The sequence below is a fragment of the Myotis davidii genome, unplaced genomic scaffold, assembly GCF_000327345.1.
Source record: "Myotis davidii unplaced genomic scaffold, ASM32734v1 scaffold835, whole genome shotgun sequence".
Lineage (NCBI taxonomy): Eukaryota > Metazoa > Chordata > Mammalia > Chiroptera > Vespertilionidae > Myotis > Myotis davidii.
Window position 1 is genome coordinate 243,220 of NW_006286786.1, and position 24,148 is coordinate 267,367.

General features: G+C 36.4%; 1 protein-coding gene across 1 annotated transcript in view; it reads right to left on the reverse strand.

Moving 5' to 3' along the window:
- Nucleotides 1-24,148, reverse strand: part of LOC102766147 (transcription factor SOX-5) — a gene marked incomplete at its 3' end in the record, with an annotated part of 290,659 nt that overhangs the window by 231,052 nt on the left and 35,459 nt on the right. Inside the window, exon 2 of the mRNA XM_015560611.1 lies at nucleotides 2,294-2,420. Within this exon, the coding sequence (XP_015416097.1) occupies nucleotides 2,294-2,420 (127 nt within the window). The remainder of the gene's footprint in view (nucleotides 1-2,293; nucleotides 2,421-24,148) is intronic.

Consider the following 24,148-nt stretch of genomic DNA (forward strand, 5'->3'; position numbering starts at 1 on the left):
ATACATTTTTAAAAGAACTTTTCCTCTAGAGGAAGTTGTTTAAGGAGAGGGTTGTATCCAATTGAATCTATTTGCATAGTATTCAACAAACAATTTGATATAAAGTAGGCAGTTCATACTTTTTATTTAGTGGAACTGAGTACTTCCATTACACACTGAATGGTTTCATTTTCCTATACATCCGGCATCACAGAATCCACTCCCCCAACTACAGTATGCAATTTAATATACTTTCTTATATCCACCCTTGAGTATACTTAAAATAATCTGCCCTTTATCTTTGTGGTTTTCTTCCAGTCATCACTATTTATATCCACTCCTTCAAATCTGTGGTTATGTTTATGGTAGTATCACAAGAGAACCAAACCAAGAAGCACTCTCAATAGGGTATTTCCTGAGAGAGAGCAATGGTCACAATATTGAGAGGAAGATGCCTTTAGCAGTGATGCAAGGTCAAATGAGGAGTCCAACATCTTTACCTTGAACTGCACTGTGCTGTTTTCCCCCTTTCTTTTCCTAGTTTTACCTTTTGGAGGGGAAGCCAAAAGGTTGTATTCATTGTACATAAATAACATAAACTCATAGTAGAGGGAGAAAGGGGAAATTATAGATAGCATGGTTTAACTTGCCAAATAAAAAAAAATAGTCAGAAAATAAAATATGCCTGTGTTCTTGGGAAGAGCTTATAATGTGTGTAAGCATGGACTCCAAAGCTAGACAGCCTCGGTAAGCCTGGTAGTAGCTCTCCCACGTAGTAGCTGTTTATTTAACCTCTCTGAGCCCAGTTCCCTCACCTGTAAGATGGGATGAATAATAACACCTCATTGGAACACTGTGACAATTAAACGAGTTAATGTATGTAACATGCTTAAAATCTATAAAGTGCTAAGTGTTAGCTAAAACATTATTCTTGGTAAAAAAAAAAACAACACACATACACACACACACACACACACACACACACACAAACACAATACTATATTGCAAATAGTTAAATAGCCAGAGAATTTTTTACTGGTAAGGCTTTCAAAATGCTGAATGAGAGTATTTAAACCTAATGTGACTATCAAAGATTGGTGTTTATTTCACAGCTATTAGAAGACACCTGATTCTTGCTGATTTAACTCCCCATAAAGTAACACAATCACATAAACAAGTAGACATATTTCAGTACCATGAACTTTTATGATGTACAATAACTTCCTAGAGAAAGAAAAGTACTTAAACAGGATCAGAGCTGTCTTTAAAGATAAGAGAATGTGTGATGACACTTTTTTGTGGTGGAATCTGGTTAAAGTGAATGGCACTATCATTCTTGAAGGTGGAGAGGAAGGGAGGGCACAGAAACGTGGCATCCACCCCAGCGGCCATGTTGTCAGGGTGAGGGTGGCTTTACTGGCAGCTAAGCGCCCCGTCGCCCTGCCAACTAGCTGATTCTCCGTATTGAAGTTCCTAAAAGCCTTATTTGTGTGTGTCTGCTGCTTAAGCTTCAGCCAAAGATGCTATGCTGCCTTCTTGCTTCTCATCCGTGAAACCACGGATTCCCAGTGATCCAGACCTCAGGCTGAGAGGCCAGATAAATTATCCTGAGTTTCAAATTCTGGAACAGGATGCACCAGGGAACTACTGAATGATCAAAACAACAACATGAATGGGACTGAATTAGAAATTGGTGTGGTCCCATTAGGAAACTATAGTCTCTATGAAATATATTCATCTATAATATTTCCAGTACTTTAAGGAATACTGAAATCCAATCCAAGCAAAGCAAAAAAAAAATAGAAAGAAAAAAAACCCACAGTGATTTATTATGGTGGAAGTCTTCAAACTATATTGTAACTCTGGAAAAAAAAACACTTTTTATTAGAAATAGTATAACATCTAACTTTCCTGTTAATTGTAAATGTTACTTTAAAATTATTCTTATATTTACATGTTTTCCACCCCTCAAATTAAATTGTAAGTATCTCAAAATCAGAGTTCTGGAAAAAAAAACAAAAACAAAAATACCATATCTTTTACTCCCTACTGAAATCAAGATACTTAGAATTCAAAGATGTTGGGAGTGAATCTTGTGTATGCCTATTAAGCAGATGACAATTATAAAGCAAAGGACTGAAGCCAAACTATTAGAAGACTGAACCGGTCAAAAAGTGAGTGTAGGCACAATAGACCTTGAGAAACCTACCATTGTATTGTGCTGGGAAGTGGGAGTCCTATGGCCACAAGTCTCTGGCGTCAGCAGAGAAACTGGCTGAAATTCCTCAGAGTGAGGCTTGTGGGGAAAACTCACATGCAAGGGAAGGTGAAAGGCTGGGAGCCCCTCACTCTCCTCTTCTTCCACTTTCTGTCTGCTTGTCACCATGGCTACCTCTCCATCTGCTTCCCCATACGGAGAGGCTGGTCGCTTGGAAGACATCCTGGAAGGAACAAAAGAGGAGAAAATAATGAAACCTCCACATAAATCCTTAATGCTGTCATTGTGTGGTTAGGGGCCATTGTAACAGAAATGCCTTTTTGTGCTGGCAGAGAGCAGGAAACCATCCAAATACCACTGCAAAGCACACACAGTCAGAAACAATGGCCAAGCAGGTAGCAACAGAACAGTGCTTGTTTGTTGTGAGAATAATACACTAATAGAGCTCTCCCTTGTATTCTGGCTTCTTAAACAAGAGAATTCACCTAAGAATACTGCATAATGAAAGACCATTCCATTTTAAAGAAAAATACCCATCTAGTTTTACACTCTGATAGACCTTATTGAAAACAGAACGTCTATGTTTATGAATAGCAAAATAGCAAATAGGATTGGGAGTTAAAAGAAGAGAAATAGCTAAAATTTAGTTCATAAAAATAAACAAAATAAATAAATGATTGCCATTATAAAATGTGCATTTTATTAAAAGATCATGGTGAAATATAGAGATATTGGTTATTTGTAAACCTCAGAACACATGACAAAAAGTTTGACATTTGTTTAAAGCTTAAGAATTGAATAAATTTTAAAATCACTATGAATCTTGAAACAATGGAGAATTTTCCTTTCCCCAACTGCTAAATCCCCCAACGTAGGCATTTATTTCTAATATTCAATTTGCAAACTAGCAAAAGAGATGAGGATATAAAAATATTTCAATTTTATTTCCAAAATTCTATGTAAGATTTAGATATGGTTATCAGAATAATTAACTCCCTAGATACGTAAGTAAAAGGAAAACAAATCAAATATGGATGTTTTGTTTGACTAAGCTGATGTCTATTTGACAATGCACTTAGATAAATTAAACATTTTTTTGTACGTTTAAAAAATGTTTTGGGGAACATCTAATGGGGAACATAATCCGAGGTTAAAAATATGTGCAGATATTTTTAGTTGAATAGAGTTCTTTTTTCTTTCATTAAAAGTTTTAGTACAAAACTCTATTTATCACTTGGTATGACCTTGAAAAAGCTGTATGTTTTGTTCAACAAGGAGTGTTTACAGAAACATCTATTCTTATCCAAACTAGTGGGATAGGAGGCAGGGTATTAACTACTGGCAACACCACTTCCTTCATATATATCACTGGTTTTTAAATTTAAAATATAATACTAAAGAGATGCCACTATTCTTTCTTGAATAATACTCTTCTTAGTGTTAAAGGTTTCAAAAGAAAAGTATTCGAGTACTGCAGACCTTCTATTAAGAGATAATAGCACCATAGAAAAAAATAAGGGCTTTGGAAACAGACAAACACTGATTAAAAAACTGATTCCAAATATTTACAAACTGTAAGACTTTAATCACGCCACCTCAATTTGCTCATCTCTAAAGTAAGATGTAATATCAAAAGTTGTAATGCTTTTTTGAGAATGAACTGTGTATCATATGAAAAATCACTTATAGATCATTTAGCACAGACACTCAAAAAACAATAGCTGTTGTTTATTTTAAAAACTTCAGAACTACAGTATGACCTACACCCTTCTCAAAAACAAAACCATACAACTCCCAAATGAGGAAAGCAGATTGCCTTCTAAGAGTTAAACTGTAAAATCAACATTAAATACAAAGGCTCCTAAAAGAGAAATGGTCCATGGCCAGTTATCCTTGACAATAACACTGCATTCACAAGCATTAAAGAAGATATGTGAATAGCTGGGGGTCTTGATCAGCTGAAGAACAGAGTTGAGGAAATGTGGGTGGCTACCACGTAAGCGCCGTCTGAAGTAGACTGAGCCAAGACAGTTCAGGCATCTTGAACTATTCCTGATCTCATTACCAAGGTCTACTTCAAGTAGACTGGATCCTCTAAGTATGGAGAAAGGAAATAAGGGGCTAGAGTTCACAGAATTAGAATAGGCTTAGTCTCACTGGCAACACTGTAACTATTGCCAAACTGGTATATTAAACTACACATAATAACTCTACACATTAGGGACATTTAACTTCCACTGTTCCGGTTCCATTCTCTACAAGCAACATTCTGATTCCCATATTAAAAATGGGCTGACAGAACATATTTAAAATATTTTAAGGTCTTTGTGATTTATCAGAATAAATCAATACGGGAATTTTTAATTATTTCTTGGTTTCACATGCAGTTAGACATCAAGGATATTAGGCATTTATTATACTAGTACAAACCATAGTATTTTTGGTTTGTGTGGGCATTATCATTCTTGTTGGGATTACTAAGTTGGTTTCTGGTATCTATCTCCCTCTTAGGTCCAGTCTCCTACTGTCTAAATCCTCCAGACTATTGGCAAGAGCCAGCCTCCAGGTTATCAAAGCAGAAAGCTGGATTAACTGGCCTTTTCTAAGTTAATACACAACTCTATCACTTTCAGAAAGAATGACCCAAAAGGTAAGTCATTCTTTAATATAATTATTAACAATGATTATGAAAAGTGAAAGTCCAAAAGTAGACACTAGGCAGTTATCACTACTCTTCTCAAAACTTTTATTCATTTCAGTATCTAATTTATCTTTATGTACAGCTGGATAATCATTATATACAAATATTTATATCTATTTAAATATATTTAAAAATTCTATATAAATAGATATTCCTATGAAGCAAAAATTAGAAGGACTAAAACAATAAACATGAAGGAGTCATGGTGGCAGAAGGCAACTGATCCTGAAATACAACATATTTCATGTTTATTTCAATTCCATTTTCAGAGACTTATAGAATGTTCTTAATGTATTGGACTTGAGAGTATTTTAATACAATTCAGGTAAAAAGAATTCTTAAAGATTTTTCAATACAATAAAATGACTATAGTTATAGTTCAATAATAGGCTACTAAGTCAGAAAAATAAAATAAATAACAAATTATGTACAGAGATATCAATCTGTCAGCCACATTATTCAGGTTTAATCTGACTTATATTAGTTCTAAACAATATTGATAATAAAATTCCCAATAACTTTAGATTCCTAATTTGTTATCTACTAAAGTGTTTTAATTTTGGACAGAGAAAAGCCTCATTAATTTCTAAAAGCCTTAAGAAAGGAGCGGAAAATTCCATCCATTATCTACCCTGCAGCTTAAGCCACATGGCTGTGTTGCAGGGGAAGGATACTTGGGGTATGCTCTGATATATATCCAGTCAGAGATGATTTCTGCGATTCCTAGGTGCTAGACTTACCAATGCACACAATTCAGACTTCAAAGAAAATGACATAAGACAAATAATAATAATAATCCAAGTGAAACTAACTGGTGGAGCTATGATGACATAATAATAACCTTTCACTCAGCTTTGTGTGTGGACAAGAAAATCTTTTTTAAGTATATGTTTTTATTTATTTCAGAGAGGAAGGGAGGGGGACAGCGAGAGATAGAAATATCAATGATAAGAGAGAATCATTGATTGGCTGCTTCCTGCATGCCCCACACTGGGAATTGAGCCTCCAATCTGGGCATATGCCCTGACCGGGAATTGAACCGTGGTATTGACCTCCTGGCTCATAGGTCCATGTTCAACCACTGAGCCATGCCAGCCGGGCAAGAAAACCTTCTTGAAAGAATTGATGTTTAATTCCAGAACTAAAGGGAATTGGAAATCATTAATAATTTACTGACCATTTCCTATGTGCAAAATATTTATCTAATAGGAATTAAAACATGTAATTCGGGTTCTTTACTTTAAAAAGTTTATGAATTTGTTGAGAAGATTTTAAATAAAGGGAGAAAAGTAATGAAAGACAGTCCTAGTTAAGGATAAAATGGCATTATAGCCAAGCACCTGAGGGCTTCCTGAGGACGAGAGATCCTGGAATGCTTCAGGGAATGGCTGAGATAAATGGAGAGGAAATTTCATGTAGGAATTAATGATCAAAGCAAAGATGCAGAGATGCTTTTAGAAAGCGCGACATAAATTTAAGTTTCAGTCTTACTTTCATAAAAGGGCAGATGGAGGAATATGGACCAAATTCCACGTTACATGAATGGAATAGATAAGAAATAGTCAGGTCATGGTTCCATTCCTGGTCAGGGCACATGCCTGGGTTCTATCCCCAGTAGGGGGCGTGCAAGAGATAGCCAACCAATGATTCTCATCATTGATGTTTCTATCTCTCTCTCACTCTCCCTTGCTCTCTCTGAAATCAAAAACACCATATTTAAAATAAAAATAAAAAGAAATAGCCTCCCTTGCAAGGAACAACTTGCTTTTACAAGGAGTCGCTGTTCCTTTACTTGTCCTGTAGCAATGTGCACAATCAGGCTATTCTAATACATATCGGCAAGTAATTTTAAAACTTCTGGAGTCCTCTGCTATTGGCCAAAGGTTCTGTAAGTGCACTATAATCATTCTGTTGGAAGGAGGTCCCCAATGTATGCAGACACATGTAGCAACCTTAGAGTAGGGTACAGGGTGTGAGACTGCAACAGAAAACTCATGCACCTTGGGATTATACAGAGAGGTTTAAAAATAGTGCTACCTGGGTTACACTCACTAACATTCTGATATTATTGTTTTTTGAGCACACACGGGGTATCAGAATTTTTCACAGCTTCCAAGTGATCTAATGCTCAGTCAAGTTTACAAGTCCTTTTTTACCTTAGTCAGAATAATGCCTCTCACCTAGGATTTCCAAATCCTAATCCGGGAAGTCTGTGAATATGTTACCTTACTAAGCAAAGAGAGGCTTTGCAGATGTGACTAATTTAAGAATTCTGAGATAAGGAGATTATTCTGGATATTCTGGGTGGGCCCAAAGTAGTCATAAAGGTCTTTTTGCAGGAGGGCAAGGCAGGAAGGTCACAGCCAGAGACAGAGATGAAAAGATATAAGATATGATACAGCTGGCTCTGAACATAGATGGTGGGCCATACTAACCAATGTCACCCCAATACATCTAATTAGAAAAAAAATAAAATAGATGATGGGGCCATGAACCAAAGAATGCAGGCAGCCTCTGGCAGTTAGAAAAGGCAATGAAACAGATTCTTCCCCGGAGCCTGTGGAAGGAATGAATCCTGCCAACACCATGATTGTAACACTCCTGACCTCCTGAACCATAAGAGAATACAGTGGTATTGTTGAAGTCACAATCTTGTGATAACTTGTTACAGCAACAACAGGAAATTAATATACCACTTACTTAAACAATTCTCTTTCAAAGTTTTGTTTTTGTGTGTTGTTGCGTTTTGTTTTTGTTTTGTTTTTTTCAATCTAAAATCCTCCCACCTCAGATATACACTTGCCCATCCCTCACTTTACCTTTCTATCCCAACATCATTTCCCAGAAAGGCCTCCCTTGCTTACTCCCCCTAGAGCAGCACCCCCTCCTCTCTCTATTGCTCTTTACTTTCTGCTCTGTTCATAGCACTTACCATCACGTGGCAAATTTCATATTTATTTCTGTGTTTATTATCTGTCTCTCCCACTATAAGATACAAGAGGGCGGACTTCATTTCGGTCACAGCTACTTCCCAGTACTTAGAATTGTTTCTCAAAATAGTAGTGTTTAAATAAATTTCGTAACATGAAAGCTATTAACTAAAACCAGCAACTCTCTTACTCTTTTCTATGAATGGTGGTGAGGTCTAGTTTTACAGGACAGGTATGCTTAGACAATGTCTTCATATTGTCAGAAAGAAGGAAATCAAGCTCAACCATGCAGTATCCCTTTTAAAAATCGTTTCCATGTAAATGAATGAATGGATAAAACCCAGTTTAATTAGATTCTTAAAGAACTTGTGAAAAAAATCCAATTGTTCTTTTTAAAACATGTAAGTAAAAGATTATAAAAGTGAAGTAGCTTTATAAAAAAAAAACCTGTATAATTAATTATTAATAAACCTATTATTAAGGAATCATCTACCTAGTGCTTTGAACTTAAATCTGTCTGCGTAGGGTGTGTTCTTTGCTGCAATTATTTTGGAAATTGATTTGTTGTTGGAACAAACAAAAAATGGAAGACTCAGGATAGGAGTCGCTTTCCTTATATAATATTTTCTCTCTCTTTTTTTAAAATATATTTTATTGATTTTTCACAGAGAGGAAGGGAGAGAGACAGAGAGTCAGAAACATCGATGAGAAAGCAACATCGATCAGCCGCCTCCTGCACATCCCCGACTGGGGATGCGCCTGCAACCCAGGCACATGCCCTTGACCGGAATCGAACCTGGGACCCCCCAGTCCGCAGGCCGACGCTCCGTCCACCGAGCCAAACCGGTTTCGGCATAATATTTTCTCTTTAAGTTTCTTTCTTTCTCTAAATTTTTTTAAGCTTTGACTGTTAATTCAGACATAAAGTCCTAGGAAGTAGTGCCTTCTACTGGTTATTCTTTTGCCATAATATTTATTTTATGGTAGTTTGTATAACAACTTGAAAAAATAAATATCTATAAAGGACAAACTCAAACTCTAGCTGTTGTACAAAGCCTTTCTTTCCCACCAGGGTCGAAGCAACTTCAGCCCACCTCAAGCTACATCAACTCTTGTTAGTAGTCCACAGGAAAAATTTAACATCAGTATGACCTGTGACATTTATTCAACAGTTTATTTTTTTCTTTGTCTAATTGTTAGCATATACAGTATCTAAAGCTAAACACAAGCACTTGGAAAGCAAGAATGTCCTATTTAATTCCTTAAATTTCCCATGACACTTAGACTGTCTTGCATATAATAAGCTTTTGGTGATTACAGGTCTATTTTTTTTTTTTTTTTTACCATTTCATCTGTTGTTTTTGTTTTTTTCTCAAAAACAGATGAACACTAAGGGTATAACTACCTATATGATACATGTCTTTCCAATTGCTCTGAATTACCCCCTAAATAGTCTAATACTCTATGCTGAATGAGATACAATTAATTATATGGAGCACGATTCCTAGCAAGTGGTTGGCAGTCAATGTATTTTTATATAAGTAAATGAATTGAATGAGTGTCTACTTTGAGTCAGGCAAATTAACTCTGTGTTATGGGGGACACAGGAAATTTAGATATGAAGACCCTTCTGGTTTACCCTGAATGCAGTATAGTTTAGATGAAAGTAGACATATACCCCACTCATCCATTCATTCATTAATTATTGGAAAATTTTTATTGAAAGGCTATCTTGTGCATTTAGATAGTGACATAATTAAGAAATCAATAAAGAGTATTTTAAGGTAAATTACTTTTTTAAAATAAATGTTAGGAGTATAATAGATACTGTCTTGCTCAAATAATCAGAGAATGCTTACTATAAATTATGAGAATTCAACTGGGTAATAAAAGATGGATTATATGCCGACAGAGAAGAAAGGAAGATTCCAGACAAGAGAAACCACAACAGCAAATTAAAGAAACTTAAAGAATGCTTTGGGATAGTGAGTAGAATAATTTGGTTAAAGCAGTAGATTCTAAGAGGAATAAATGAAACTAAGAACAAAAGGTAGAACATGATCATGATTCTAACCATAACCCTAACCCTAAAATCCTACCAATTTTGAATGTCTAAACAAAAATTTGAAATTGACACTGAGGCAGGGAGAACTGGTGATGGTTTGTGAGTCACACATTGACATAATCAAAATCATATTTTAGGAAGACAATCCCCCAGAGGTTAGTAATTGATAAACAATTTAAAGTAGGAAGTAGAGATAGAGAACAAGAGGGTGATATAATTCAAAGATAGATTACTTGAATGTATAGTTTAGAAAATACTCCTATTAAGATAATTATATAAATTAGAAAGAATGGCCATTTTGGAGGGAAATGTGAAATTCAGTTTAGAAATAAACATTTGTTGAATGCAGGATAAAGAAAAGAAAGAAAGAGCACATAATCAGAAAATATGGGACTTCTGTGGAAGTAACTAAGGCCATGCAGTGTTTAAACACACAATTAGAGAGTTAGCCTATAAACTTAATTATTTATCTCTGACATGTTCCCTAATGCTCCAAGTCAGTATTTTCATTATTCTTGTTTTATAAAAGAGAAAACTGAGTCATAAAAATGGTTAAATACCTTTTGTTACACTACTGGTTCTTTGCACTATGAGAGACAGCAGTTAAGAACAGAATTGTCTTTCCAAGGGAAAAATAAGTAAAAAACAGAGAAAAGGGTGAGCATAATCTGAATCTCACAGTCCATCCTAGTTTGGGAGACCAGTGCATAAAAAGGACTGAACAAAGAAGAGAGATAAAGAGACGTCAGTGATAAGAAAATTAGCTAGTTCTTCTGTTAACAATTCTACAACACTAAATGTTCTGAATAAGAACTCTTAAAATTCTGGATCATGTCATTTATTTAATTTATAACTTCCATTAAATGCTCTCCTAAATGTCTACTTTAAATATTCACTCTCTCATGTTAAATTTTAAGCATAACAGAACACTTTTACAATGACTGCAAATATTTATTTGAATTTATATATCTTCTTATGAGAACAATGAATATGAGATATTACAAAATAAAATAATAATTGGCAATCCTTCATACCCAAGAATTATACTATTTTTTTTTTTAGAAGTTATGTGACTCAAATTTTTTTAGCAACAGGACTATTTTTTGGGACACTTATATTTACTCATCTGGCTCCTTTTGTAATTAAAGTTGATGTGGGAAAGCTAATCAAGATTAGGAATGAACCTGGTCAGAATGGCTCAGTGGTTGAGCACTGACCTATGAAGTAGCAGGTCACAGTTCCATTCCTGGTCAGGGCACATGCCCAGTTGAGACTCCATCCCCAGTGTGGGGCTTACTGGAGGCAGCCAATCAGTGCTTCTCTCTCATTATTGATGTTTCTATCTCTCTCTCCATCTCCCTCCCTCTCTGAAATAAATTTAAAAGACTAGGAATGAATTGCTACTTTTTATCAAAGATATTTTCACAATAGAATGTTACCTATTCAATATGGGAAATCAACACAGATATTTTGCATATATGGACAGGTTTTGATTCAAATGAATGAAACAGCTAATTCTTCTAAGTGATTTATTAACAAAGAATTTCCCAAATTTAGCCTATCATTTTATTTAAAAACTAGAGGCCTGGTGCACGAAATTCATGCACTCAGTACGTCACTCAGTCTAGTCCAGCCGTGGGCAAACTATGGCCCGTGGGCCAGATCCGGCCTGTTCGGCTGTTCTATCCGGCATGCAGAGCTGAAAGAGCGGAGGGTTCTTTTGCTCTCCCCCTGGCTCCTTCACCAGCAGCAGTGTTAACATGTATTAGTTTACACAAACACTCCATCCATGCTTTTGTTCCGGCCCTCGGGTCCAGTTTAAGAAACCATTGTGGCCCTCGAGTCAAAAAGTTTGCCCACCCCTGGTCTAGTCTGTGCCCTCTCTCAGTTTGGGAGCCCTCAGTGGATGTCTGACGGACAGCTTAGACCTGCTTTCCCACCACCATAGCTGCGCTCGCCAGCTATGAGCCCAGCTCAGGGCTTCTGGCTGAGCAGTGCTCCCCCCGTGAGAACACACTGACCACCAGGGGCGTGCTCCTGTGTTGAGTGTCACCTGCTTGTCAGTGCATGTCATAGCGACCAGTCATTCCGCCATTTGGTCGATTTGCATATTAGCCTTTTATTATATAGGATATCAGTTTCATTATCCTTATCCATGAATTTTAATTATTAGACATATCTTATGTTTTGTTCTTTTTCTTTATAACATGTTTTGACTTCATTTTCCTACAGGTTCAGACTCAGTTTTGTGTTGCCCTGAGAACATTCCATGTATATTTTATAACCACCCCTGTCATATATAATATTCTGAAGCCTTTAAATAGAAAACTGTTTTGTGGTAAATATGTAGTCTTAACATTTTTATTTCTTTTCTCTAAATCCTCTTTGTCATCAATTTCTGATATAGAATATGTCAATCTCTGTACTTTTCTACATGTTGCTTCCCACATACAATAACCTCATTCATTATATTGCTATTTAGAGGCTTGATCAAGTTCATCAGATCCTGGCATAAACTATAAATGGAAGTAGAAACACAGATATCATAGAAATATAAAAACAGACAACACAGAATAATACATAAGATTGGACTCCCTTTTAATCCTTACTACTAGTATACATTTCATCAGAGAAGACACTTATTTCTATTAGCATTTATAAACAAAACTATCATAACATTAAAGTCTAAAAGTAAAAGTAATTTTTGCACCACTACTCTTTAAGAAGAAATGTATTATTTTGTTCAGAAATACAATTTGAATTTAATAAAAAGTGTAATAAATATTAAAAAGTTTAAACTACATTTAAAACTGTGTTCATTACAATGTAGTCACCAAGTGCTTTCACCTTTACCAAGGCTGTTCCTGTGTTTACCTCATCACATGCTTAGTGTATGAGATGTTCTGTGTATTGAGGTCCAGTAGTTCATTACTATTCCTTTTCTCTGATAAGAATGGCATCACTTTTATCTTGTACTCCACCTTTTTGTCTTCCTATTTACTAGCATCTCTGTTCTTACCAAATAGATTTCCCCAGCCTTGTCCAAACCACCAAAGAGTCAGGAAAGGAGGGGAGAATTAAAAAGAAGGGAGAAAAGAGGTGCAGGGATCTCCATAGAATGTGTAGAAAATACAATGAAAAACATTTGGAAGTTATATAGAGAAAAGGAAAGAATCAGAAAGAAAATACAGTTCTTGTCGCTACCTGAAGGAAATGAGTGCTGCTTTATTAGTTGGACACAGCCTATTTCAGAAGTGCTTGAATTAACATAAATGCTATGCAATAAAATTAAATTTATAATGTCCATGTGTTTTTATTTTCTAAACAGGGGAGACAAATACTAAAGGCAGGCATTTACAAATTTGTATGACAGCAAAATTCCATTCTGCAACAATTCAGAGTTCAAAATGTTATTCCTTTATACTTTCTTCACTTACTGTTTCACTAGAAATTATAAATTATTCAAATTCATTCCAAAGTTAGGACATGTGTTATTAGATAAAGACCCCAAGAAACTTTTATGAATAAGAAGATTGCTTTATTATGAGCAACCTAATAGCTGGGCTCTGGAGCCCAAACTGACCTAAATGAATGTATCTGCCAGCTAAAAATTGTTTGTCTGCATGCTTTATTGTATTTTTAAAAAAATTAATCCACACTTACTAAATGCCTACAACAATAGTATTCCTGATATATAAAAAGGTATAAAGATTATAGATTATTAAATGTAATTAAATTCTATTGTACTCATCCCACCGTGTTCTACTAGCTCAGTGGTTCTCAACCTTCCTAATGCCACGACCCTTTAATACAGTTCCTCATGTTGTGGTGACCCCCAAACATAAAATTATTTTCATTGCTACTTCATAACTGTAATTTTGCTACTGTTATGAATCATAATGTAAATATCTGATATGCAGGATATATTTTCATTGTTACAAATTGAACATAATTAAAGCATAGTGATTAATCACAAAAACAATATGTAGTTATATATGTGTTTTCCGATGCTCTTAGGCGACCCCCGTGAAAGGGTCATTCGACCCCCAAAGGGTCGCGACCCACAGGTTGAGAACCGCTAGAAAAGATAGAGCTCATTATGAGTCTGACAAGCTGAAGGAAAACTGGTTAGGGGACCTTGCATGACTGGTGACTACAAAGTCACTTTCATAAAGAGAAGAGCTTGCAAATGCTTTTATGTAATTATTTTGAAAAAAATTATGAAAACTTGCCTCATGATTTACAATACAAGACTATGGCAATAAGCACTCATTACTAAACAAAAACAAAAAAATCACCTATCTTTAGTTGACTCATTTAATATTTTTTATAATTTTATTTCCTTATCTCAAAACATCTATACTTGAATTATTCGTTTCATCACATAATCTTTTTAATCATCAAATGCACTAAACTTCAATTAGATCTATGTATAGAAAACAAAATAGAAATCATTAAACCTTTAAATATTGAAGAGAAATTTATCACAAGCTGTAAGTAAATGACGAAACGCATGAGTTAGGAAGAAAAAAATCAAAAACATAAAGACTAATTTGCTGCTAATTATTTAATTCATATATTGCTATATATTTGTCATTAATTAGAAACCCAAAGAATGTTTAACTTCAGCCATCCACAGGCTAAAAATGTCAAAGCCCTTTTGTTCTGATTACTTATAAATTACTTTGAATGATTTCGCATTAAGATTTGTGGTTCTAAAAACTCGTCATTATAGTTAGAGAGGGTATACTTTTTAAGGAAATAAAAAGCTTTTTCCATTTGAGCATGGGTTTTGCCTTTCTGACAGCTCTAAGTCCACAGGATGTGGAGGGATGATTTAAATTTTACATCAAAATTGTGACTGCACTAGACTTTTTTCTCCCTTCTCAAGGGAGGCATTGTTCTTGCCTTTCCATAACCAGGCGTGACAGCGCCAGACTGGAGTCATACGGCTGGTCTCTGAGTCAGCGTGAAAGTGCTCACCTCCTGAGTTTCCCCAGATGCTCGGCTCCTTGTAAGTCTGAAAGCCGAGCACTGAGTAGCCACATACTCCATTCCTGGGACAGACAGAGAACTGGAGGGGGAAATCTAGTGATTAGCAAAAACTGTCTCTCCCGGGACATGCTGTACAACTCTATTCATAACAATAAGAAGAAACAGCAAAAACAAAAACCCATGGGTTTACTATGAGTGCCATTTAATTAAACCAAAAGTTGGGACAAATATTTTTAACACGTAATTGTGTGCTTCTGAGTTAAAGAAATAAAGTTTAAAAATCAGAAGCCTTCTGGATTTTTCTCAGACATGTGGTTGCCACATGTATGAATTTCAGGTTATAGACAACTGGTTAGAATAGTGAAAGAATAGTGTATGAAATGCATATCTAGTCTCAAGATCTCTACAAAGGTAATTTAAAAAACTGTCTGCAGACTCCCTGTAAAGGGATAATCTTTACTGCTCTCTATCAGAACAACTGCAGGTGCCTTAGGTATATATGCAACACTGAGAGATAGAGAGAGAGAGAGAGAAGGAGAAGAAGAAGAAGGAGGAGGAGGAGGAAGAGGAGGAGGAAGAGGAGGAGGAGGGGGGGGGGGAAGGAGGAAGAGGAGGAGACAGAGAAGACTTTTACTGCAAAATGATATGTTAAGGGGAATTAATATTCTTTTTTTATGGAACCTCTCAATTAAGAATTGGACAGCACCACTTTAATTTAATCCTAATCATATGCTAACAAGTTTTATTCGCTATAAAATTCAAACTATTTATTAAAATTTTTGCATATTTTAAAGGAAAAAAATAAAGAAGTAAAAACATACTCCTTACAATTTGTTAACCCATAAAAAAACAAACACAAAGGAAATATAAATAACTATTACTACTATTGTAGTAATATCAGTAGTACTCAGCTGTAATATTTCTTTCTAAAATAATGCTAATCAATGTTTTTCATGTTGTCCTCATGAGGATATATGCATGTTTACATATGGGCATATGTTCACATACACATGGACATATTTGCAATCACGTATAAAATAGTTCACCATTTTCCTCATATTCACAGTGAAATAAAATAGATTTCCGTTTATAAATATCACTGGTCAGGTGAGGTGCATATTTTTTAAAAAATTCAGTTTTAAGCAGGAGAGGATATCTATTATGTTTAATTATATTGACCCCTCTGTAAAAATATTATTTCATTCATTTTAGTCACTTTGTCATTTTGACTCTCTCAGGAGACTCTCCCTTTGGCAGAACTGCAAATAAGATATACAATTTTATCTTCCAAAATACCCTTAAGTACTTATTTGACGCCTCCCTCCCTATCTCCTCATCTGAGCATCCTCTGAAAAGCCCACCCCCACACTCTTGCTCTCTCTCCCTTCTCACATTACTGGCTAAGTCTAAATAAATAACAAATTGTTCCATAATCAAAAGTGACTTATTCTTAGCATGGTGTACGTCTTGAAATAAAATCTGTGGCATGTTTAATTTATTTAGGATCTAATAATGATGACAAAAATAATTAAGTAACCAGCCTTGTTTTAATTCCTTTTGTTTTCAAAGGTCATTGTGAAATCAAGCAAGTTAAGCCTTCGAAAGGAAACCTCTAGAGAATGGTGTGCTGTTTTTTTGTTTTGTTTTGTTTTTTCCTTTACTTTTCTCCTAACAGAAATGAGAAATGAGGCTCACAACCAAAAAAAAGTACTGAGCGTCACCTCAGATTTGTTGAGAATGACTGAGTAGTGCAATGAAGAAAAATATTATGACCCCTACCCTCTTCAGAATCCAAATAGCCCCGACAAAGAAAAGTTTATATGCTGCTAACTTCTGGCAATGTTAGGGGACTCACTCTGCGTGTCCAGTCCCATACAGACTTGGTTGCAGTCTGTTTCTACAACAGCTGTTGAAAAATGAACAAAGTAAAAATATTTATGTTATATTCAAAATAGACAGCAAAGAACATAAATGCCATGCACAAATCTTTCCTAGGACAACAGCTCTGATATGCCAGGTAGGCATCCTAGGCAAAGACGAATTTTCTGAAATTCCTGCCAAAATGAAGAATTTGCCACTATAATCGTGAAAAGTCCAAGAGTAAGGGTGCCGTGCCAAAGACGATGAGCATCTATCACCCAAACTCCAACACAGCGGGATGCAGCGATGGCTGATGTTATAAGAATGCTGAGCGTCTTCATTGGTTCCTTTCATGCCAAAGCCTCTTTGCTTGGATGAATATGAATTAAATCCATAAGCTTTCTTATTTTTGTAGCTTGACCTCTAAACTCATTTTACGTCTTAACTGTTTATCTTCTTCCCCCATTAATCTTTCTGGGTTTAGCACATTCCCTGTTGTTTTTAGAGGGGGGAAAAAAGCTTTAAAAGCATGGTTCATACTGCCACTGTGGACCAGTTTGGAATGTTAGTTCTTTTCTATAAATGGGTACAAACTGCTCAGTAGTAACTTGAAGGCTACCAGTTTCCTGCCTCTGAAATAAAAAAATAAAAAAAATCGAAGGATATGGCAAATACTGTAAAGAAAAAAAAATCATCAAACTCTTATGAAGATATGATGTGTATAAAGATAGAAAATGACACCAGTACAAGGTGTACACTAAAGTTCAAACCAGGCTAACAGTGATGTCACTATCAAATTTCCATTGAAAAAATTATTTTTAAGTATGTCATATAGATAAACTTTTTGAAACAAACAGCTTTTCCTATTTGCTTTCCCTTTTCAATCAATTCTATGGCTAAGCCCACACAAAGTAGATGTTCTTTAAAACACCATATCACTACAATAGAAATGTCTTATTTAACTGTAATTTCAGTCAGTAATATAGCTGAGTTCTTTTCTCATTCTGTTCATTACAATACAGCTGATGAGAAAGTGCACTGGTGAACACAATCAGACTACCCATATCACCATAAAACCCGTACAAAACCCAAAAGTTTCAAAGCTGTTCACTTTACAACTCCCTCAAAGAAAAACTAATCAGCCAAAAGCAAGACTTTAAAGGTGGAATCTTGCACACGACAGAGTGTTTACCATTTACTGCTCTATAGGTCCTCTGCCATATTTTCTGCTCTTATGTAGTATTTCCCCCAAAGCTTTACAAAGGCCCAGCTGTATAAACCAGTCTTGTCAAAGGACATAGTTAAGGGATGGATAAAACAGGGAGGGGTGTCTAACATGCTGACCACTGTCTGAGCTTATGAGGATAAAGGAGCCTTGATGGAGAAAAGTAATCACCCATTGCTATTTTTTTAAACCTCATTACCACATGCTAGAAAATTTTTTTCCACTACCCAAACACCCCCAATTCCGATCCCCCACAACTGAAAGGCCTTTGTGTTCCAAAGCAGACAGGGTTCTCCCCAACCTCCCATTCGCTTCTCTCTCTTTCTTGTTTTTTGTTTTTCTGCTGATGGCAAGTTTATGAAGGCATGAGCATTTAAAGACTTCTTAAAATACAGCTTTCCTCTCCATTAAACCATCCACACACAGTTCCCTGAAAACCTCTTTAATGGCTATATAAACTTATTAGCCATGAATAAACCAAACATAATCAACAGCTTTGGATGGCAAGACAGTTATTTCTGCTAAGGACTCCAGAAGAATGTACGTTCCTTTAAAAGATAATAAAACACATATAATTGAAGTAGAATGAGCGCTGGAATCAAGGGTATATATCTTACATTTTAAAGAATATGTTTCCCGTAGCATAAACATTTCAAAGAGAGCTGGCTACGTGCACACTCAGGGTAGCAACTGCGAGATGTGGTTCTGAAGTTTGAAGGAAAGTTTAGACTGAGTTAATTAATCCTTTCAAAACCTTCCTCTCGTGTGTCCAAGAACATCAAACCATGGAGATGATTTTCCAGAGACTTAAATACGCATTTCCTATTTTCACGTTTGTCATTCTTACATACTACACTGACATTGTTTATAAAGGACGGAAGCCAAATTCCACACAAAGCGAGCTACCATAACTGCATGTACAGAGTCAGTGAAACATATTACAGGTCCTAAGAAGTCTCTGGGCAACAGCTCCCAGAACCTGTATGGAGAGAGTGGTATCGTCTGCAGGATTCTATTTTGGGGTGTCCTTTGAGGTCCAGACAAAGTCTGGAGTGTTATTAAAGCCTCTATTTATCCAAAGGTTGATGCAGCTGCAGTGTAGTAAGACTTCTTCCCACTGTCCTGTCAATGACCTACAGTGATTACCCTTGTCTAGGTGGAGTAAAATGTGATTCCTCTGCCAATCTGCCAACTTTTCCATAAAACGTATATTTATAATACAACAAGAGGCCCAGTGCACAAAGTTCATGCACTGGTAGGGTCCCTAGTGGCTGCTAGCTATCAGCCAGGGCCTCCCTACCTTCCTCCAGCTGGCCCTGCCCCCTGGCCAAACTCCTGGACAACTCCCAGTCGAGGAGACAATTTGCTTACTATGCTTTTATTGCTATATAGGATACACAGTCTTCTTTAGCATAAAATAGGTAGCTTTCTCTTTCTGTATCCATAGCTGGTGTAAGTCTAGAGCAACAGGCACTCATGGTCCTCCGTGCTTCCTATGGTGGGCTACTTGCAGAACTAAGTAAATAGTTCCCTTCTACTCAAGACTTGGTTCTGATGAATATCAAAGCTGAACATAGCAAAGTGTTTGAAAACAATATCTGCCAATGTCCTGTTTAAATCATCATACAGAAGCAAGTGGAATATAGAGAAAAATAATTATACTAGTATACTCCATTGCAAGAGTTCACTTCTTTAACATCATGAACTTCTATCCTTGCCTTTCCTTAATAAACTTAGGAAACTTTCCAGAAATAACTGTGGATAATCTATTCCACAGTTGCAAAAACCACCAAAATCCTAGATAATAAAAGGCTAATATGCAAATATAATGAACAGCGGAACAACCAGAACAACCAAGCAACCGAACAACTGGTTGCTATGACGTGCACTGACCACCAAGGAGCACGCGTGGAACATGGCAGGCATCGGCAGCAGGTGGCAGAGCACGGAACATGGCGGGCATCAGCCACAGCAGGATGGTGGAGCAGGTGAGCGGGGGTGCCAGACCAAAGCGGGTTGAGCCCCTGGTAGTTACTGAAATTTATTTGCTCCAGGTGCACTGTGGTCCCGCCTGGCGCCTGCACCTGCTGCCGGCGCTGGCCCCACTCGCACCCACAGCCAACACCGGAGCTACTGCTCACACCCGCTGCCAGTGCCTGGCACTGGTCCTGATCGATTGGCGCCATCACTGGGTGTGAGTGGCGGCTGCTGGCCCTAATCACCCCTGAAGGCTTCTCCAACCTCACCCTGCTCCTGAGGGGCAACTGGGGCAGCAGCCACTGCTTGCACCTACTGCTGGTGCCAGTCCAATCGTTCTGTGCCATCAGTGGGTGCAAGCAGGGCCGGCAATATCAGTGTGTGGGATCGGTGGTGGTGGGAGTAGGGCTGTAGGCAGACAGGGGATTGGGGGCTGTGGCAGGAGGGGCCAGGCAGGGGTGCAGAGGATGGGCTGAGAACCACCTCTGTTCCTACCACAGCCCCAAGGCCCACAGTTCCTTTCAAGGTGCATGAATTCATGCACTGGGCCCCTATTATTATTATTATTATTATTATTATTATTAAAAAGAAAACCAAACCAGTAATGATAGCACAATTCTGTGACATCTTAGAAAATTAATAATAATTACAATGATTATTTTATGTAAACTAAATTACTTCAATACATGCTTTAGGATAATCATTTTATCCAGAAAATAGAAATATATTTATAATTTCTGTTGATTTTTAAATAATAGACTTTTATTAAGCATTATTGTTAGACCTACTTTAAGTAAATATGCTTTTTCTTATGTTTGTTTGTTTTTTCATTTTTAGCACCCTCTTTGCAACAGCATCTTTTTATGAAACCATGATAGGCAAATATTTAATAATTATTCTAGAAGAAAGAAATGCAGAATCACAGCTCATTCCTAGTGCACACAAAGGACCAATGATATTCTGTTCTCCCAGAACATGTTCCTAGTGGTAGGCTATCAACTTTTGTCCTGTTTTTATTTTTTTTATTTTTACTAATTTCTTCATTTAAATGCTTATAAAATGTAATGTGTGTTATCATACTTCCAAAATAGTGGAGTCTGGAGCAGTTTGATCCGGCATTTCAATCTTATTAATACAGTGAAGGCTCCGGGAAGGTAACTTAACCTCCAATTTATCTAAGGGAACTTCTAATCACAACGTTTGTAAATCCTGTGTGCAATAATCTCCAAAGTAATTATCCTGAGCTCAAAATTAATGCATCTCCTATGAAATCAACCATTGTTGGTGCTAGCTGTATAATCAAGCCTTAAGAAAGTATATAAGGGAAGCAGAATATAGAACCTGAATACGTCTTTAATATTTATTCTTAGTAGTTTGTTTATAAATGTATATCCACCATAATAAAAGTAGGACCTGGTCCTACTGCATTTTGAAGGAAGTAAATACGTACATATAAAAGCAAGGAGCACTCTACCAAACACACTATACGTACTGAATAAACGCTATCTACTATTATTGTTATTAGGAAATGAATTGAATCTAATTTAAACAACTCAGTTGTACAGCACAGTTAAGGTTAGGGTACGACCCAACCTAATTAGCTATGAAAAGCCTGGTCCTAATTATATGTTTGGACCTATGAAAAAGAGCCAAGAGTTATTTTAATTTTTCTGTACAGCCAATTTTTTGTTTCTAGAAGAAACTTTTCAACCAAAGCCAAAGTGAGTTTTGAACTTCATGAGTTACTTTGTGAGTTATTCACTTTGAAGGATAAACTCTTGGAGCCACAAACAATATTACTCATTTTCCAGTCTAGTGTAGGCTCTCACGTGGGGCATACTACACCAAAGCTGAGGCGTGCTCGCAGTATTTAAAAGCATGAGCTCTGATTAAACAAACCTGGGCTAAGTCTTAGTTATGCTGTTTCCTAGCTTCATGATCTTGACCACGTTACTTAACCTCTCTCAATTTCTGTTTTCTTATTATAGGTAATGTTAGCTGCATTTTGAAGGAAGTAAATATGTACATATAAAAGCAAGGAGCACTCTACCAAACACACTATACGTACTGAATAAACGCTATCTACTATTATTGTTATTAGGAAATGAATTGAATCTAATTTAAACAACTCAGTTGTACAGCACAGTTAAGGTTAGGGTACGACCCAACCTAATTAGCTATGAAAAGCCATGTGTGTTTAATATGTTTGGACCTATGAAAAAGAGCCAAGAGTTATTTTAATTTTTCTGTACAGCCAATTTTTTGTTTCTTTTTGAATTAAAAAATAAAATTTAGAATTCACTGCACTAGGCTAAGATTTCTCAATCTTGCTGGATAAGTGAGTAATCAAATTCTACGCTATAGATCCAGAGACATAGAAAACATGGAACAGACTGGGGAATCTCAGAGGGAAGGCAGCGGGGTGAGGGCGAGTGAGGGGGCAGTAGGTGGGGAGAGATGAACCAAATAATTTGTATGCATATATGCATCACCCATGGACAAAGACAATAGTGTGGTGAAGGCCTGGGGTGGGGAGCAGGAGCAGGCTAGAAGAGGTCAATGGGGGAAAAGAGGGGATAACTGTAAGACTTTCAACAATGAAGATAAATTTTTTAAAAGTTCTACTTTCTAGCAATGCAGTGTGTTGAGCCTTCAAATACTTTATTTTCAAATTAAGTCAAGAGAAATCACTCTTGAGTGACACCAAGAAGTATGATAGCAGTCTTCCCACTACTCATGCACCAAAACCTTACCCCATTGCTAGGAATTCAGAATATAGTTTTTGCTGCATGACATTTATTTCTAAATAACTCATATAAAATAGGTTCCTTCCACCTCCTTCTTGAAGGTGAGGTGGATCTCCTTAGTACATGTTATTATAAGATTCAGTCATTGTAAAAGTTTCATTAGAAATTGCTATTCACATAAACAATTTCCCCATGCTATGTGTAGGACTTAAGACTTCCAGACAAAGAAAGGGGTTTCCATGGTGAAGAACAAATGTGGAAGACAGGTGCATGGTGTCACCGGGTTTGGCTTAGATTGACACCTGGCATTTTGTATGGCCATCTGAGGACCATGTGGCTGAACCCCAAAAGGATAATTTTTGACGGAAAAAGCAAGCTATCACAAAAGTTAAAGGAAAAAAACACACTAGTAAACTAGTAAGAATTTCCTTTTCAATCTCTGCAACCATTCAGCTACTGAAACAATTCCCTATAGATTGTCATCAATAATTTCAGCAACCTCCATTCCCAAAATGACCATGTAGTTCACCTAAACACATTGTGCACTTTCAATGAAATGTTTTAAAGCAAAGAACTATAGCCACAAAACACTCCAAGAGAAAACAATTGAGTTAGAATGCTGTCATGACTTGGCAAAAGAAGTGCAGGTAGATATCTCCTAGCTATCACCAAAAAGCAGACTGAAATAATAGCTACATCAAAATGGAGTGATGGCAGGACAGCTTAAACACCACCAATTACTTGCCATATGGACTATATCCCCTCAGCTCATGGAGTATTTAGAGACTATTCAGAATTAATAAGCACTGCTGTCACATTCCTGTCAAGAAATGTAAACCCTTATTCATATTTTGGAGGTACTGCAGACACATATAAGACAGAGTAAAGAACTATAATCTAAGGGAAATTAATACATTTAAACTATATTGTCTGTTGAACCTCTATGTTACCAATGTGATTTTAATTGCAAACACTGGGTAAAATAGGTTTAATCATAAATAATCAATGTAGCCTTCCTGATTCTTAGAAAAACTCACAGAGCATTATCAAGGAATGCATTATGAGAATTCCCACTTCAGTGTTAACATGGGCATCAATCCTGGAGCCACCACTGAAGTTCAGGTGTTAAACATTTTTACCAACTTGTGTGGCAATTTCTGCCTATGGAGGAATTTCTATCAGGAATTTTTGAATATGTGAAAATGTGTTAAATTCTAAAATACCATACATGGATTTTTGTGTTATACACAGCACACACAGCTTTACATATGTATAAATATATATCTTAAAGAAAATTGTTGAAATATAACCTTCTGCTTTGGCAGAGGTATAGATTGTATTTATTTTGTATGGTTTTAGAGGACATTACAAGGACAATTCATGCATTCAATGTTTATTGAAAGTCTGCTATGTGCAAGGGTGCCCTAACTTTTGGAAGCAAGCATATAAAA